General features: G+C 40.2%; 1 protein-coding gene across 1 annotated transcript in view; it reads right to left on the bottom strand.

Moving 5' to 3' along the window:
• Window positions 1–19,939, bottom strand: part of pdlim4 (PDZ and LIM domain 4) — a 62,694-nt gene that overhangs the window by 17,462 nt on the left and 25,293 nt on the right. Inside the window, exon 3 of the mRNA XM_041801225.1 lies at window positions 13,888–13,969. Within this exon, the coding sequence (XP_041657159.1) occupies window positions 13,888–13,969 (82 nt within the window). The remainder of the gene's footprint in view (window positions 1–13,887; window positions 13,970–19,939) is intronic.

The raw sequence follows: 19,939 nt of genomic DNA, 5'->3' as shown, positions 1-19,939 counted from the left end.
GCAGAGAGCTTGTTTATGTCGAGGTCTACGCCCTCTTTGGTGACATCACCAGGCCGCTCAGTGTTTACTTCAGCTATCAGAGCACTTCAGAGATAACGCGTCCAGCCTGGATCGTCCGTCTCTGAGACTACTGATAAAGTTTTATTGCATGATGATGTCACCAGCTCTGATGAGGGTTTAGTGCTTTAAATTTCAGAGATAGCCAGCAGCTTAAAATGACCAGAGCTGCACAATATCATAAGAGCAGACTATAAACACTTCAAGTGACTTGTTTATATGTTGAGAAATGCTGTGGGATGGGAGACAGTCTGTTGTAACTATGAGCCACTAAAGTGCGTCTGTGTGATAATGCATGTGTGCTTTTAGAGTTTATAGTGCTGGAGCCACAGGGGGTTGAGGTTCACAGCTTCTCCAGACAGGACCCCTGTCATTCCAACAGATGGGTCTGCTGGATGCCGTCCTGTCCTCGGCCTTTCGCCTGGACCACACACACATGCACAAACGCTCACACACTTCTGTAATCAGCACTTTTCAGCGGACTCTCTTCCACATTGACGACCCACATCTTGAACTTGGAGGAGTGCCCTGTCATTCTCCTCCTCCTGCAGCTAAGACAGATGACTCCTGAGAAATTTAAAACCAACTCTTCCTGCTCACCCTGAAAACCTCGGACAGTGAAGACAGATGAATCCAGAAACCTTTTGAACAAAATGCCAACAGAGAGCCGTTAATGGTTAAACTTTAGAGAAGCATGCATTTAATACTGCTCCTCTCACAGAGCCAAACCCAGTTTGGGCAGTCTGTCAGAAACACCCAGCTCTCTGCGGCTCACTCTCCAAGCAAACCCGACACTCTGAAGCCTGGTGCTCACCACACGGCCCAACGACACACCACATCTTACTCTTTATCTTTAGCTTTATTTGCACAGATGGTGGACCTCATGTGATTCTCATCAAAAGGTCCCTTAACCTCTATCCTTCTGTATATAATTGTCCTTTCAGGTGAGGTGTTTCCTTTAAGTGAACTCTTGAACTTTTCTTTCATTCATCATACATCTTTCATTTCCTGAAAACACACAAAAAAACAGAAAGGTCAAATCACCGTCCCAACATGTCGACTTTGTTTTAATAAGAATCCATTATTCATTTGCCATTTCTTGATGAAGCATAAATCTGCAGATAAAAGGTGATACAATACCTCTGTGACTAAGCTTATTCATGCATGTTTTCAGAGAATAAGTGGAGGAAAATCCCTGTCAGTGTATTATGTGATGCAATCCTGCAGTGGCATGACAGTTAGAGACATTTATTATGCCTTTGCTAAACAATCAAGACCTGACAGGTAATTGCATGCTAATGCAATTACCTGCCTCGCACTGGAATAATATTTACAAAAAGATGAAGGATTAAAAAACATTCCTGTTCACATTTGTTACATTAGCTTGAGGGAAAATGGTTAGAATTAGAATGACCTTCCATGTACCAGAGAATTTACAGCGTTGTCTCAGTTTTAGTCACAACAAAGCACATCAAATTGTCCTGTCAAAATGTCTGTTTACAGAACTGGCAAGTAGCACTGCCTGGTGCCGAAACTAAAATATACACTAATCTAAATGGATTAATACAGTTTCACAAACTATATTTTTCTGTGTTTTCTTACTGACAGATGTGTAGCATTTTGTGTTACCTTCCTGGACAAGCCCCCAAGGTATGAATCAAACACATAATATACAGTCAAGCACAAGCTTCATAATGTGGGCCATTTTTCACTTATGTTTAAGAATTTGCAGCAGGCATATTAAAAATGGACCAAAGGCTGCATTTGGCCCCAAGGCCATAGTTTGGACACCCCTGATCTAGTGGTTTGTTAATGTGAAAACTGCACTTTTATTGTAGCTAGCATATTAAAGTATGAAAATATAATAGAATAATAAATCAAAGTGTCATGGGTAATTATTCTATAATAGTAATGACTTCACTGTACCAAAACATTTTAAAAAATGCAAGAAACCTGGTGAAAATAAACATGATCAATACAGGGAATAGAAATATGGTAGGTTGATATAATGAACCCCCACTCCAAGTTTAGCTCAGCATCTCACCCAAGGGATCCAGCCCTTTAAAAACACACAAATAAACAGATCTTCATTTTGTCAAAAGAAAGTTCATGGCCACCCGTTTGCACCTTCACACCAGTTCATGACAAGGTGTGATCCTGTCAGTTTCAGTTAAAGTGCTCCCCCTCCCCCACCTGTCCACCTGTCTTTCTTTCTCATAACACTCCTCCCTCTCTGCTTAGATATTCTCTTTCAATGGATGGCAGATTTATAAGGCAGCACATCTGGTCCTTGCCTTATAAAAATGCCGGTTTGGTAACATTCAGGACCTGTAAGTGCTTTCAAGCTGCTCTAAAGGTATGACTGCTTGGATTTTTTTAAATCATAAAATCAGCTGTAAACCAACTGTCTCATTAAAAAGATTTATTCTTACTTTTCTTGCTTGGTCTGCATACAGTTTTAATGGAGATTTTGTTTTAAAGTGACAGTCAAGTTTATCTGGTGAATGCCTTATCACCCCAATTCCCTCATGGTAACCTTATCTTGTTATTCTTATGTAGTCAAAATAGTTTAAAATTAACATGAGCAGCTTCAGTCTGTCTCTGACAGAAACTCAGCATAACAAGGCTGTTGAAAAACGCCATCTGTGAGATCATCTATTTCCTAATTTCTCCCCCTTGAGAATTGCTGCTTTATCATTTTTTTCCAAGTCTTGACTGCATTCCTTCTGGCATGGAGGAGAAACTTTGAAAGAGAAGGAATAAAAAGCTGGAAAAAGAGCCCTAAAGTAGTAACTATTTATGAGAACCAGCATTGTCTGCCTCTGCGTGCATATAATTTCACATTTCACTGACCTGTTTTACTAAAGTAACAGAGCCAGGCTAATAGTTTAGCATGGCTGCCCATGTGTGAGTGGATATGTGCCAAAGAAAGACGTAGAAGGACACAGAGCAGGAAAAGTACGTTATAATTTATGCATTTTTGTGTATAAGCTCTGAGTTCATCTAAGTTGAATTCAGCCAAGAGGCACCAAACTCTTCCATTCATCAACCTGACTAAAAGTTTCCCTGATTAATTGGAGCCGGAATGGGAGAAGACTTCAGTTCCAGCTCCAGCGCCTCAGTCCACAGCTGAAGTTTGATCAGAGAGGGGAAGACAGACGTGTGGAGGAGGGAGGAAAAGGTGGGGGACCTTAATTGAAGTCATATGTCCGTTTTTAAACAAGAACCACAACTTCAGCCTCCCCGCCTCATCATACACAAATTTGATTCTTTCTCCTGTGCCTCCTGCACGGTTTAATCCCTCAGGACCTTCCAAAACTAAGCTTTTCACATGGTGCTCTGCACCGCTAACCAAACACAAACCAGCCCTTCATGGCTCCCCATGACCGGGCTTTGGGTGCCTCGCTGGAGGACAGAGAGATAGGCGGGGAGCTATTATTAGAGTTTTAGGGCTCCCGGCTCTGAGTCCGCTGAGAGGGGAAAGATGCTAGCTGGTAGGTGGATGTAGAATAAGAATCCAAAGAAAATGTTCAATATTTTATTCATTTCTTCCATTAAATAAAGCTACAGTTTGAAGGTTTGAATTTGGTTAGATTGCAGGTAAAGAAAACCGAATAAGTTAGACAAATATATTTAGTAAATTAAAGCCCGAGCATTGAAAACACTACACTTCTTTGCTGAAGGCTGTGCCACTTGTCTGGGCGTCCACATTGCCCAGACAAGCACGGAAAAAAGATTGTTAGGCAGGATGCATACCAGGTGGAGCAAATCTGGCTTAAGCACACAGTGCTCAGAACTCTCTGAACCTCCCAGATTATGAATGGACACTCACCGACTTCAAGCTCACATTCTTTAATTAGATCCATTTATTTTAGGATGTTGAGGCCATGTCCTAGTCTGTTAAAGTATACAAAATAAAGTCCCATATCCACCAGTGATCGTTGCACTTTGTCAACTTGTCCTTCTGTACTCAACTCCTTCAGTCTCCTGATCGCAGATTTGACTGTGACAGTGTAAGTTTTATTGTAAGTCCAAGCACCTCCAGCTACAGTCTTCCTGCAGGACCAACAGTGTCAGATGCAAACAGCCCTCCTCTTCATCTTGGCCCAGCCACAGAAAGAGCGGGTGTATTTTGCGTGCTGGGGATTTAAGTTTCCTCAACCATCTTTCCCAGCGCTGCACCATAACATGTACCATATTTACCAACAATCGAAACCTTCTTGGTAAGATTGGCCATCGTTTCAATGGAGATGTCATTCCAAAGAGCTCACGTTCTCATTCACTCACTATCCAACAACAACATGAACACATTCAGCTCGAATGATGGTGCGAATAATTCTGCAAAGTTTATTACAAAAGCATACTGGCATTATTAACTTGTCTTCTCACCACTGTTTTCATTGCACCATTCACATTTTTGCGATACCCATGAAGTTTTAAAAGTAGCGCAAATGGTATAGGACTTAAACTCCTAAGGACTGCCATTAGAGATCTCTATTGGTTAGTAATAGAAAGCAACCATTATAAAGTCAATGCCACACAAACGCATATACTGATAATGACACCCCCACTAAATTGGAGTAAATACTGACCATAAAAAATATTTTAGTGTGGCCCTTATGGATAACAGTGGTTCATAAATCCTTCATAAATCAGCACTCAGTTAAGTTGGCTAATAAAGTGACAGTTTCAACCTCTATGACCCTGGATGCAAATATAAGGACATGACATTTTGGCTTTCCTACAACTTAGGAATCATTTCTGCTATTAGAACTTTTGAGAAAATTGTCAGGAAAGTTTACTGAAGTTTAAGTAATTTGCTTGAAATGTTGGGAGAATTTGCTACGAAATTTTCTGGATTTTTCATGGAAATTTAAGCAAATTTGTTTGGAAATTTTCAAGGGTTTCTTGTAACTTTTGGTAATATGTATCTTTTGGATAGTTTTTTGGGAAGTTATTGGGGGGAATTATGCTTTGAAGTTTTTAGGTATTGCCATGAGAATTTGGAAAATCTGTCTGAATGTTTGGGGAAACTTTAAGGGATTCTTTTGTAATTTTCATGGAAATTTAGGAAATGTTTTTACAATTTTGAAGAATTTGATTTGAATTTTGTGAGGGATTTTTTTTTTTCTTTTTTTTTTTTTTTGGTATTTTTTGAATTTTAGGGAAATTTGATTGGGAAAGGGAAGGATGTCCTTTGAAATTTTCAAGAATTTTCATGAAAGTCATTTTCTTGCAATTTTGGGGAATATTTTTTTAAATTCTGGGGAATTTTATCCGAAATTTTAGTGGGATTTTTCTTTAAAATTTTGCGGAATTTGCTCGAAATCTTTAAGGAATTTACATGGAATTTGAGGGGTAATTCCCATTTGAATATTTATGCTTTATGATGTCACTAAATTATTCAGGAGATTTTGGGATACTTTTAGTGTATTATTTTTAGTGTAGTATTTTCAAAAATATAGTAAACAATTTCCATAGAATGTTTAGGTCATTTCTTCAAAATTTAAGAGAATTTTTGTGGATTTTGAAAAAGGAAACTTTTTTAACAAATCTAAACTTTTGGTGGAAATGTTGGCTTTAACAAGTCCTTCTGGTCTATCTTCAAATGACTCCCCTGTCCTCTCTCAGTGACTGACACCCTTTCTGACCGACTGAGGACCTCCAGCAACTGACCAACTGGCCACCACTGCAAAAACATCTGCTCTAAGACCTATCCAGTGCTAAATTTTCTTCAGAAACTGGACCTTTACAGGACCTGAAGACATCCCTTTTGGTAAAAACTAATTCTGGTTCAAAAACAAGGCTGGTCTCTTAAACTTACTAGGTCTTACTGATCCCAAATAAATGGGAGAAACTAAAAATGCCTTCCATACAAAAGCTCAGGTCTCAGGAGGTTATTAATGGTGCATTTAATTCCAACTTTAATTATCTGTATTTTAGCTCATTACTGTTGACACAGAGATCTAAGAAAGTAGAAGAGAGTGGATGGAAATAGGTAAAAAGGAAAGATATATATCTTCTTGAAACATAAAAAACTCTAGACTGAGTCAGAGCAGCAGTGGATTTTTACACTTTATTACCCCGACAGAGATTGCTCTCAGTGACCCAGTCTCTCCTGAGCCAGCAGAGCGAGGGATGGGGGGCTCCATTAGGAAAACCAAGAGACCAATTTAGACATTTCTGAGGATTACTGGATGATTAGTGAACACAAACAACCAAAATAGTGGGGTCACAGGTCTGTTGTCTCACAGACCTCCTGTGTGAGTGAATGTGGAGTTGTGAAAAAGACTTCCCAGCATTGCTGAAATGCTCTCAGATTCCTTGGCAGGAGATTAAATAGCAGTAAGCCCGGGAGACATATTTTGGCAAACAATAACAATTCTCTAAACCCTTCAATGCGCCTGCATTGTTTAAATGCATTCACCAAATTTTTGGTGTAATGTTTGTGGGTTTTTTTTGCCCAAAATCTATTGTTGTTGTGTTTTTCACTTCTTATTGTTCTTTTATTCAACAAAGATATTTGACACATTTAACAACTTGCAAACTCATTCTGCTTAACTCAACAGTTTAACCTATCGATATCTTCTGCATCTGAAAGTCAAATGATTCTTAATGACAGATTTGGAAAGCAGTTTCCTTTTTCCATCCATAAAACAAAGCAGTACCATGAACATTTTTTTCAGCCTGAGGTAAAATTTGGTTCCAAGCAGAGAAAGAATTACAGTCTCTAAGTCATGCAAGGACTCTGTCTGTCAGCTCCCATTAATGTTAGCTTGGAGAATTCGCCTTCAGCTGCCAGATCCTGGACCGAGACTGAGGGCCTCAGTGACGTGTGATCCAGATCTCTCAGCTTCCGCATTGTGAAGCCTCATTCTTTCCACAAGGCCAGATCGACGGCCACAATTGCTATCACTTTAATAATGGGGTATAAAGACAATGAAAGGCATTCTGATGTTGCCTGCCAAAATGCAGTCTTTGGCTTTAACATTGACCAAAAGGCCATTTCCACCTACTTGAAGCTGCCATTGTATAATCTCAAGAAAGGAATTTTAAAAACCTGAAATGTCAGTAACTCCTAGTGTTACTTTACTTCTGCATGAAACTGTTCCAGGAGCAGGGCAGACAGATGTACAATGAAAACATTTACAAGACTAAGAGATCTTTTCCCTTTAAAGCTGTCTTTCTCATTGGAAAAAAGGGTCAGATTAAAGATATGTGATGAGATATAGCATTTGGTAATGCTATTATACGCTCAAGCCACTAGACGTCCAAAACATCTCACATATCCTGTTCTATTTTGACATTCGGCAAAGTGATAATTTGCTTATATAACCACTTACACTTGAAATCCATTGATGAAAATGCCAGATGAACCAATATCATCAAATGAGGTTAGGAGGGAACACAGCTAGACGAAGGCACAGTACCTCTCTGGAAAATGGTCTCATTCTCCTCCAAGCTTACATCCAAGTGACTGAGATTTATCATGATGTGGTTAAAAACACAGAATCCCTTCACAAATCAGTGAGCAGATGCCTTGCTTGGATGTTTTGGCACTGCTTCTTACTGTCTTTAGTCCAGGTTTGGATATTTAAAAATCTGGATGCATATTTAATGCAATCATTAAATAAGAGTCCCTGTGTGTTTTTATTTTTTTAATATAGGGACCTGTGGGAGATGTGGAACAAATTAAACTTACGTGAATCTGAATTGTTAAGGGAAATTAACAAAATAAAACTAGGAAACTCCTGCACATGAGACTCTTAAACCAGGTGAACACTGTGCAATTTTCAGATGATTCGGACACCAGTTCTCAGCCTGATCATGTGTTGTTTTTAGTGTAGTATAAATGGGGACACGACAGCTGACTATGGCTTGACTAGCTGCTCCCAATTGGACAGATAGATTTCTGACATGTTTGATATTTACGTCATATGACAGCACGTTCTTACAAGTGAGAGTAGAATCCCAACTCTGGGGCATCTTTTCCTTTGTAAAGTGTCAAACAGTATCTTGAAGCATCATGACAACAACAGGAACGCCTTCTGATGTACCATCCCGTCCTATATCAGTGGAAATAAATGAGCAGGAAATAGGCCTATCTGTGAACCACCAGCTCACATGGAATAATTGTTGTTAGATAGCTGCTAGTTGTGTTTGTTGGTGATGTTGTTATGTTTAGACTAGATAATGGGTCGGTTAACTGGGGCAGAACTGTGGAGTGTCATTTGGTGATGTCCAGTTCACTGGTCTGGACTTTGCTGATGATTCTGTGATTCATGTGGAGACTGCAGATGTTCTTGTGAGGGCTCTTAACTTGCTGAGTGAGGAGGCTGAAGAATTGGGAATGCACGTCTCCTGGGCCAGACAAAGATCCAGGCATTTGCGGAGGCCTCGGATGCTTCCATCAGATCCTTGTCTGTGAATGGGGCACGCCTTAAACCACCAGGCCACCGCTAGATAGGACTCATTTGTTTTCCTATGACTACACAGTGGCACTTTGGTCAGAATCTTATCGTCAGATCAGCCCATATACAGTACTTCACACTGTTTTTCCTATGAAACTTTCCCATTATGTCACCTTTTCCATTGATCTTTATCAAACTATTTCTACATCAGAGGGTTGTGTATGACATCCTGCATCACATGGTCAGAATAAACAAAGCTCCTTGGAAGCACATCGTCTGACTATCCCAGAGAAATCCCAACACTGACAATAGGAACACCAGAACAGTCACGTTGATGGTATTAGGTCATACTGTTTCCAAATATAAAAGAAAATTTCCTCATTAACCTTTGTGTCTCCAGTGTAAAAGGAAACACTTCATTGGTTTTACATGTCACTTCCTGCTCAGAGGCTAATTCCCACAAGTGAAACTGGTATTTCCAACAAAGACATTTACTTAACAAGTAAAGGCCCATTAATAAAAATAGAAAGGTTACATAAGAATATCCTAAAGAGTGTTGGTACGGCTCAATTACATAAGAGGAGCTGTTCATGGGGCTTAAGAGTGGCCGCATTTCTGCAAGAGAAAACTTCTTTCTAATATCCCTGCTAAAAAATTCTCAGTAGATTCAATCAGTCTATGAGGAGTAATTAAAGGTCAGAAAAATTAGTTTGACATTTTCCAGAGAACTTTAAGGCATTGATTTGATTTTAGCAGTATCCCTTCTGGTTTCAGTTCTCACCCCTCTAGATGGTCTAGGCATACTGATTAAGCATGAGCAGGCCAGCCCACATACCTGGCTGGACCCCTGAAAAAACCTAGCTAATGGGCCCTCCCCGATTGTGATTTATTGGCAATGTCTGCGCCTGTGTGCTAGACCAGTAGCTTTGGCGCTAGCATCCTGGCCAACAGTTATTTCATTCTGGAGTTGAAAAGGTTCTGATGTTGAAATTATTTAATTATTCCACATTTTACGCCTTTTCACCACTTCTTCTGCCCATTTATGCAACTTAAAATTCATTTTAACCCCTTTACACCACTTTTCTGCCAATTGTAGCAACTTTTCACCTACTCTGGCCATTATTTTATTACGTTAAGCCCCTTTTCACCAATTTTCTGTCCATTGTAACACTTTTAACCCATTTGGACAATTTGTTGCCCCAAAACCAAGTTTAAACCCACCTTTTCTGCCAATTTATGCCACTTTTAACCAATTTTGGGCCAATTTTCTGCCCCTTTAAACAAATTTTTGCCTTTTTTAACCACTTTTCATGCACTAATTTTACTTTTAACAAATTCTGGACATTTTTTCTGCCAAATAGAACATATTCTGACCACTTTTTAACCAATTTTCTTCACTTTCTCTGCACTTTTTTCCATTTCTAACATATTTGCCACACTTTCAACTAGTTTGTGTCACTTATTGCCAGTTTTAACTGATTTTTGCCACCTTTTATCACTGTTAACCCATATTTACAACTTTTTTTTAACCCATTTATGCTAATTTTCCTTCTTTATCTTATTAATTCAATCATTTTACATTATTTTCTGGCATCCTGATGTTTGTGCACATTTTGGCTTAGCTATGAAGCCTTGCCTCTTTCCAAATGGTTTGATTTAATTTGCCTATCCACATAGTTAACACCACAGCATAAAAGAATGCATTTCATTTTTGATGCTTTGATAGGAGTGGTTATTATTCAGGTAAAAAAAAAAAAAATCAAAATATATGGTTATCACAGCTTATCGTTATTTTGCTGATCTCCATATGCCCCCATTTTGACATTTTGACTGGGCCGCAGAAAGCTCTACCCTTTATCCTCCCTTATGGGCGGCCTTGAGCATGAATCTCAGCGATCTAGGTCATGTTAAATAATGGTACAAGCTTTGATGATTGACACATTGCTCCAAATCATAGCCAACAAAATAACAAACAGAGCTGTCATTCTAATCAAGCAATTTGATTCAGTTAATTATTGTTCGTGCTGTCCAAATTGGCTCATCATTGGACAAACTGAGTGCCAAGAGTATCACACGGTTTAATTTGGGCTTGGTTCAGCCGCTGCGAGAGGACCCTTGATGCATATATTGTTTCCTATGTGTGAAAGGAACTATGGCATTGTTGTGTTTCAGTGTGGTCCTTCAAGCTGACTACAGCAGGACACAAAGACACAGAGAGCCTGGGTCTTTTATGTTGCCCCAGGGAGCGGATGTTTCCTCTTTTCATTCTCACAGGAATCCACCTGAGCGTGACCATAAAGACGCCATGACTGGGCTGTTTCCAGGTTTACTTCATTAAATGAGATGCCAGGGAACATTTTAGGGCTCGGCGAGGCAGAGAATAAGCCTGGGTAAGATGTTACACAGAGAAGGAAAAGAGCCTGAGAGAGACAGGTTTCCTACTCTCATGTTACCCACACGCAAAGCCCTCCTGTCATGCATGTCTGTGTTTGTAAAAACAGTTTAAGCTGAGGGTTCCTCTCGATCAGGTTTGGTATTTCCTCACGTTAATCAAAGCAAGACCTGAGTCTGAGCTGAGATTTAGAGACAAAGACAGAGATGGCAGGACATAAAAGGCTTACTAGCTTACAGAACTGTATCATCACTTTTATCCCCACACTTAGCTACTCAGTAGAAAACATTTGGCAGCTTATTCATGGCATCAAACCCTTTTTATAGCATCAGATCAGTAATAAGAAACTTAATCAAGAACAGAGTGTATTGTAGCGCAGACGGCCTGGTGGTGTAAGGCACGCCCCATGTATGCACAGGCCTATGTTTGAATCCAGCCTGTGGCGCTTTCCCGCTTGTCTCTCCCCAGCTCTCTCAATCCTGTTTCCAATTCTGTCCTCTCTGTCAATAAAGGTATAAAATGCCCCAAAATAAATCTTGCAAAGTATATTGACAGAAAATGTGTTTATATGTTTTAGCAAAATTTTGTGAACATATTTTGATGTAAAGTTTGAGCTTGAGGTTAAAGTTTCACCCATGTCCCATCTGTTAACATGGGGGAGGCAGAGTTTATAATCCATACTGCAGCCAGATTGAATGTTGTCCATCTACAAAGGCATAGATAACTCTTTTGACGTTGCAAAAGTGAGAGTCTAGGGAAAACTGAGGGCATTTGGATTGACTGTGTATGAGCTGCTGAGGTGTTAAATATTCAGGCAATCAAACAATTCATCAACCAGTCAATACTGTCAATATTTAACTGGATAAATATGGAATAAACACAGCAATTTTACGAAATATCAGTCTCTTACTTCCTGCTTAAACATTTCAGAAATCTCTGATAGTTTCACTGGTCTATTTAGAATAAAAGTCTCTTCAAAGCTACAAATATTCTTGATATCTGGAAGATAAATAATCTAACAATCTCAACAACAATCTCCGATTAATTAGATATGCTGAAGTGCCTTCACCTTTGTCCAGTCTCTGAAAACAAAGCTTTTGTGTCAGGTGTCAAACCCCCATTGATGAGTGGACAGATAGATTTCACTTCTTCCTCCACGTGTCTGTTCCACCCAGTTTAGACAAAGAGACCAACAGACCAGTCCTGACTCCATAACGACCACAACACAAGTGGACACTCATATTTCTGAGCCACAATATCCTCATTGTCTGTCTCTTACAGTCACACAGTCTCCATACTCACAGCATATGTGTGCTCAAACACACACCTCTTATTCTCTGCGCTTGGAAAAGTGAGGGCCTGCCAGCACTGGAAAACTTGGAAAGTGATCATCTGGTGGAGCTGAATGCGCCTCAAATGTCCGTTTGGCAGCTGGTACGATTGGAGAACAATCAAGATACTATTTCTTAACCATTCCAGAGCACAGTGGGATGAATTATCTCATTTTTAATCATGTGAATGATAGTGTACATGTAATTTATGGATCCAATGTTGTGTCTGTTTCCATGGATTCTGTTTATATTACAAACAGGCTGAGAAGACGTGAGTCTCACACCCACTGAACTGTATTTTTTAGTTACAACCAGAGATGTATATTTTCTTCCCTGGCAGCTGATAGTTTAGGCAGCAGTCAGCCTTCATCCAAAGTAAAAATAGATTTTGAGATTAAGCAGAGCAGAGGGATGGGCTGATGAGTGAATCACTTGAATTTTGAGGGTGTGAGCAATGCATGCATACACCAAGTCAGGGGTTATCATTTTTTAATTCAAACTGATGAAATTCACCCGAAAACTTGCAGAAATTTTCAGCATGAGCTGCATGTTACACCCAAACTTTAAACCCAAACTTTACCAGAATTTTTTTCTCCCACCAGCCCCCTTGTAAAACTCCTGCTTCAAGTACAGGTAAGCCACGAGACAAATACACAACCAGTTTAAAGTTGTGCATGCAATGAAGCTGCTATATACTCATTCTTGCTCACTAGGGGGTTCTTTTCCAGTCATTAAGGGTCTGTTTAGCCCTGAGCTTATGCAAAAGCCGAAAGAAACCTACAAAAAAAAGCCTACATATCAAAATGTTGCAGACTGCATGCCCTGTGTGGGTTTGCTGGGAAGCACTGAGTGACCTCTAGTAATAACTTGTATATTGTTTGTACTCCACAGCGAGATAATGAACCAATTAGTCAGATTTCCTTGCTGGCATCCATAAATATCAGACTTGCATTTTCTCATTTGTGTCTCTTTCTGGCTCAACTAGTAAAAAAATTCAGCTAAAATAGATTTTCTTTCATGCATTCTTCATACTGCGTGAGTAAATCAATTGCTGTGATACACAGCCAGCTTCAAGCAGTTCTTAGTTTAACAAAATCTGAGTAATGTGCAGGTTTCGTGTCCAAGGACAGAAAAAAATGAAAAGAGAAAAAGTTTGCCATGGTCTTTGAAAGAGCATTTCCACAAGAGTTAAACATGAGATTAAAACCCTGCAAGATGCAGACGACCAGGGCTGCCTCTGGCCCCCCTGGGGTGAATCCTCTAATGATGAGAAACTTCTTGGATATCTTTTAAAGTCAAATTCAAAACAGAAGTAAATGACCATTTCTGAAAACCGTGACCTCTCCCATTTTACAACTCCATTTGATGAAAACGCATTCACATAAATCCAGTGTTGTTGTTGTTTTTTATAAGAGAGACATGCTTGTCTCACCACTTGGCCAGATCACACAATCATATAAAATGGATTTCCAAGAGCCAACCAAAGACTTCACTGATTAGTCCCTTCTCTCTTTTGTGGCCTGCTGAGTAATTTTAAAAGCACTTTCCAGCTGAGGCCTAAAAACTCCAATCCCTGAAAACTGTATGAGAAAATTCAGCTCAGATCACATCCGACAGCATCTCTGCTGGTGTGAGTTTGGCTCTAAAAAACCCTTTTGACTCGAGTGTCGATAAATCCAGCCTTAGTGGTGGTTACCTGTGAGTCAGGCTCCATGTAAGGGCTTGTCTTGCCATCTTCACTGACTGTTGGCGACCACACTCTGTCTCCTGATCCTGACCTGAAAGACAACACCCATGGGAGAAAGAGAGAAAGAGTCAGATCAGTCCTGTGCAATCTAATGCAAACGCACTGAAGCATGCCATCATTTCTGCTGAGAAGTATGATCTCTTTTGCTGACAGGTTTCCCACAGAGGAGTATAAAGTTTCATCATTTCTGTAGATCCAAAGAGAAATACAACAAAAAAGAGTGAAATAAAAGACACAGTTTGCAATAATCCTTTAAGAATAACTCTATGCTCCAAGATGACAACTTTTAAATGATATCATACAAACTGCTATCTCTATTCTCTGCCGAAACCCTCACAGAAATGCTCTGACCCAATCATTTACTGTCCTTTTAGCTTTGTAGAGCTTTTAAGTGTGTATGTAATAGTATGTAAGGCTATACATCTGGCAGGTTTCCACATCAGGAGTGGGATTAAGCCTCCTCCCACTGGTATTAAGATAAGGTCATCATCACGTCATAACTCCACTTTATGAACCATGCTTTTTTGGATAAACCCCAGTGCATTTAGGGCCAAGGATGTTTCAAAAGTCTTGATAACTGAATTACTGGTGTCTGCCTGTTAAGATTCAAAGTAATTGACTCCAGTTGCATTCACTTACAGAGAAGAAGATGACTTACTGACTGGCAACAAAGATGAAATACAGTATTTATAGCACTTCTAAATAGACATAATGGGTAAACATCCAGCATTTCTGCAGTCTATCTCCGTCACCTCCTAAGTCTCTGCATGTTCGTGTGAGTACATTTCATTTTGGCTTTTCTACAACATACTAAGAATATTTGAGACAGTTGTCCAGAATGTTCATTGAAGTTTAATTAATTTGCCAGAAATGTTTGGAGAGTTTTCACAAATTTTCATTGGTGAATATGCTTGGATTTTTGGGGAATTTGTGTGAAAATTTGGGGGGTACATTTGTATATTTTTAAAGAGTTCTAATGCATGCTTTGGGGAACATTAGCTTTGATGTTTTCCTATTTTCACTGGAAATTGGGATTTTTTTTTTTTTTTTTGATTTGTCAGGAGAATTTATTTGTAAATTCTCAGGCACTTTTATGTTAATTTAGAAAATGTTTCAGAATTTTTGGGAGGTTGATTTGGATTTCTGGGGGTATTTCATAAAAATTTGGGAAATGCTTTTGTAAATTTATAGGAATATAATCAAATTATTTAGGCAGGATTTGCTTGAAATTTTCAGGAATTTCTGTGTAATTTTGGGGGAAATTTTTATCACAATGTATAGGCTTTTGGGGAGATTTGCTTGGAAATAAATTCTAAAAGGCTTTGAAATATTTCCATGGAAATATGTTTGTATATTTTAGAAGTTTAGGTGGAAGTTTATGGGAAATTTTGCTTAATTTTTTTCTCATTTTCATGGGAATTTGGGATGTATTGAGGGAATTTATTTTGAAATTTTCAGGCACTTTCATGTAAATTTTGGAATTGTATCACAAGTTCTGAGACTTTGCCTTGTACTTCTCCTGAACTGACAGCTATCACTGCCTTAGATTGTTTGTGACAGAGTTTCTTGGTGACTAAAACTGGTGCCAAGAAATGTACAAAAACATCTCTCTGGTGTGGCTCAATGCTTTTGTTTTAAGAAGAAATGTGATTCATTTCTGATTAAACTGCAGCTCTCCTACAGCTACATCCAAGCTAACAGCTACGACGGAAAAAGCAACTGGATACATGGGGGAATCATTGAAGAAGAAAATATATAGGCTACTTTATCCCAAGCAAGCAAAAGAAACTAAAAATAAATTCCAAACAAAAGCACAGGTTTTAGGAGGTTAAAGAGACAGAACAGCACCCTTTGGTGACACCAAGGCTAAAACTTATTTTTCAAGCTGATTAAAAACATTGCGATGAATCTGTAAAAGTTCTATCAACAGCTCTCCCTCTCACTTTCACATTCTACATTTAAGTCATTAATAAACTTTCTGAAGGGAGATCATGGTCCCTTGTTGCTGGTAGGTTCTTGTTGCCATGGTGTTGGTTGCTAAGTGGGAAAGAATCCAACTTACAAAAGGGGTAACGCCGGGACATCCCATAGAACAACAAGGGGACAGTGTGTGTCTTTGTATTTGCACTTTTCACCCATCTATCCTCTGCCTTCTTTCACACATGCACACACAGGGAGAAACAACAATTTATTCTCATCTGTCTTTTTCTTTTGATGCCGATAATTTTAGTAATTAATCGATTGATTGGCTTTGCAGTGCAGTTTTTGCACTTGCTCTGGACAAGCCTGTTTGAAATCATAACAAATTTTTATCATTAGCTGCCAGTATGTGCTTGTGAGCACAGATTTCAGAGCCTATCAGTGGGAAGAGTTGATGTCAAAAGCTGTGAGGTCATCGTGCTGCAGCTGGCATGGAGTTGGCAGAGCTGAGGCAATGCTTCAGATATGAACCACAGAGGTGTTGCTATCAAAGGCGCTCTTATGAGGCGGCGAGTGTCTGTTGGATGAGTAACAGCTACTGCGTAGGATGCCCCCCACCCTCAAGGGACAGAAAGTCTCCGTATTTGCATACTGTTTGGTTTCTCTGGTAACGGCACAAACAGCCTATTGAAATAAATGAACTTTAAGTCTGAAGAGGCCTATTTGAACTGACATTTTGTAAGTGCGGGACAAAACATGGATTTCACCGTTCATAATAATTAAGATCTGAAGGATGACAAGTCATTGGAAACTATGAGAGGCAAACCAGCCTGGGCTCTATATTACACTGTTCACTTACTTCGGGATCAGTCTGAAGAGGCATTTAGGGCCTGTGTCAACAGACCCACCTCAGTTTCACCTAGGGATGCTGGCAATTAGGCAGCTAAATAATAAAACGCCTGATCCCTTTCTCATTAGCATCAAAATTACAAGATGGTTAACGCAGCTCTTTAAAGTTTTTAACCAGTTCAGGACCACAATCCCAGTCAAACGTTTTGGCTAAATTGTAAGGTAGCTGTCTGACCCTAATAGCTTCTGTAGCTCCAGTCAAAAGCTACTGCTATGCTGCCATTATGATTTTAACACAAATGTAACCAAGGATACCACTGATAGCATCAGTGGTATCAGTTGGAACAGTGGACCAACTCTACACTCTTGGTAGGGTCCTAGAGGGTACATGGGAGTTTGCCCAACCAGTCTACATGTGTTTTGTGGATCTGGAGAAGGCATTCGACCGTGTCCCACAAGGAATCCTGTGGAGGGTGCTCTGGGAATATGGAGTGCCGGACCCCCCGATAAGGGCAGTTGGGTCCCTGTATGACCGGTGCCAGAGCTTGGTCCGCATTGCCGGAAGTAAGTCTGACTCGTTCCCGGTGCGTGTTGGACTCCGCCAGGGCTGCCCTTTGTCACCAGTTCTGTTCATAACTTTTATGGACAGAATTTCTAGGCGCAGCCAGGGTGTTGAGGGCATCTGGTTTGCTTGCCTCAGGATTAGGTCTCTGCTTTTTGCGGATGATGTGGTCCTGTTGGCTTCATCAGACCGGGACCTCCAGCTCTCTCTGGAACGGTTTGCAACCGAGTGTGAAGCGGCTGGGATGAGAATCAGCACCTCCAAATCTGAGACCATGGTCCTCAGTCGGAAAAGGGTGGAATGCCCTCTCCAGGTTGGGAATGAGATCCTGCCCCAAGTGGAGGAGTTCAAGTATCTCGGGTCTTGTTCACGAGTGAGGGAAGAATGGAGCGGGAGATCGACAGGCGGATCGGTGCGGCGTCAGCAGTGATGTGGTCTCTGCATCGGTCTGTCATGGTGAAGAAAGAGCTGAGTCGAAAGGCGAAGCTCTCGATTTACCGGTCGATCTACGTTCCCACCCTCACCTATGGTCATGAGTGGTGGGTAGTGACCGAAAGAATGAGATCACGGATACAGGCAGCTGAAATGAGTTTCCTCCGCAGGGTGTCTGGTCTCTCCCTTAGAGATAGGGTGAGAAGCTCGGCATCTCTCTGATACCCATGTAGTAGCTTTACATGGTTTATAGCTCAAAAAGATCCTCATGTTTCTCACACCGGAGTCCTGAAAAACCTTTATTTTAACCTCTGAATGCTTCGGTTTCACTGCTGTCTCTTTAACACTCCCCCTCCATGGACCTGCTTTCCTCTGATTGGCCAACTGCTACTTGTAAACTTTGAATGAACCGGTCCGACTGAGTAAAATATGGCGAATTATGATATATGTCCGTACGTGTTAGACCCAGAGTCTGATCCTGATAGTTTGGAGAGACAGGGGTAAAAAAACCAGCAGCAGCGAAGAATAGAGAGGGACATATCTGTTTGGTGTTTAATTACTGTGTTACTAAATGGCTAAATGGTTAAAAGGCCTTGTGGGGGCGGTCTGTCCCGCTTTGCCGGCAGCACAGACGAACCGGTCAGGAGATCCTATTGCGATGACCTCATCAGTTCCCTCCATCGAAATCTTGTCTAGGGAAGATCTCGGAGAGATTCCCAACGAACCGTTTTCATCAGTTTACAGTCTACCCTAACACTAATTCCAAGATTACTGCCACATACGTTTATTTTGTGGTTTGAAAATTTGCATAAGTGGCGTATGGACACCCAACATTGTGACTTTATGTTTTAAAAATCAGTAAAGTATAATACCCCCTCTTTAAGCCAACAATGTGGACATTAGGGCCTGTGTCCATAGTTGGCTTTTTTTTAGCACTAGCAGTGCAAATCAATGTCGTCCAACGCCCTGGTCAGATAAACACCCTCAGCGACAGTGATTTTTATCCCCACTCAAAGTGCTCTCGATTGAAAATTGTTAAACTCATTGATGTCACTACTCCCTCACTTTTCCAATCAAAATCAAGAGGAGGCAGGACTTCTAACAATAGTGAAAGAGAAATCAATGTAACTCAACTTTCTTTGTCTTTTTTGAGGGCAGTTTTCAGTGCTATAGCTGCTGCCTGTTTCAGGACAGCATTCCTTTACATTGTCTGCATGTCTTCTGTGTGATATTTCCTTGAAATACACAAATATGAAGCACACAGAGCTAAATCAATATTACAGATTCCACAGGGATTTTTTGTAACATAGCAACAAGGATGCGATGATAATTTGCATTTAACTGGGTTTGAAGTTATGCTGCCTAGCAAAGTTTCAGGAGCAGGACCACACCTCAACCATGCCTCGTCCTGCATTTCCATAAACTCAAACCTGACCATCTCCTTCCCTCTCACCTCATCAGTAGGGTCCTAAAGGGGGTTCATTCTGCCAAAGGGCTACAGCACACCCCCAGCTTCCCCAGACTGATGTAAGCAAACGTTTCACATCATTTTCTCAAAAGAACTGTTTCTTTAACTTATAAATAAATGTCAAATCCCATTATGGTTGATGGTGTGGTCCTTGCTAGTGTCACTACCACTGTCGGGTTACAAATGTTTTGTTTCAGTTTCCATAAGTAGTGACCATTAAGTATATTTAAATTGCTTACTATGTATGCTCACTTTAAGAAAACTCAAAAGTAATGGAATGGAAAGGTGTCCTAACATTGTAACAGCAATAGTCCTAGATATCATACCCTTTAAAAACCAAATCATTGGGATAAAGATGAAGTGTTGTTGGCTCACAGAGGAATTCAAAATGTAACAAGAGAACTACAAACCCCACAAATTTCTACCAAAAGACAAAAGCACAGCAAGAAAAAAACAGTGCAACAGAAGTCTTAATATTGATGTGTCACAAAAACAGAGACAAATGAAAAGAGACAAACCTAAAGAGAGAAGCAGCAGAGAAAGATGAATGTTTAAGCCAATCACTCTCACTCTCCTACTCTTTCTTTGGGTCATATTTTCCCTTGCCTGACCTTTCCCTGCCAGGTTTAATTTCCTGATAGGAGAGATCTGGTTTTCCAAGCAGTGGTTGAGTTTACTTTGGCTTCACAGGATCACCATGTTCATGTCAGGAGGAGCAGTAGACAGACGGCAGAAAAAACCCAAGTGCCCTCAAATTAAGATGCGGCTGA

Source organism: Cheilinus undulatus, linkage group 12 (assembly GCF_018320785.1).
Source record: "Cheilinus undulatus linkage group 12, ASM1832078v1, whole genome shotgun sequence".
In the NCBI taxonomy this organism is placed as follows: domain Eukaryota; kingdom Metazoa; phylum Chordata; class Actinopteri; order Labriformes; family Labridae; genus Cheilinus; species Cheilinus undulatus.
The sequence above is the reverse complement of the archived record's forward strand: the minus strand, read 5'-3'. Positions and strand labels throughout refer to the sequence as shown.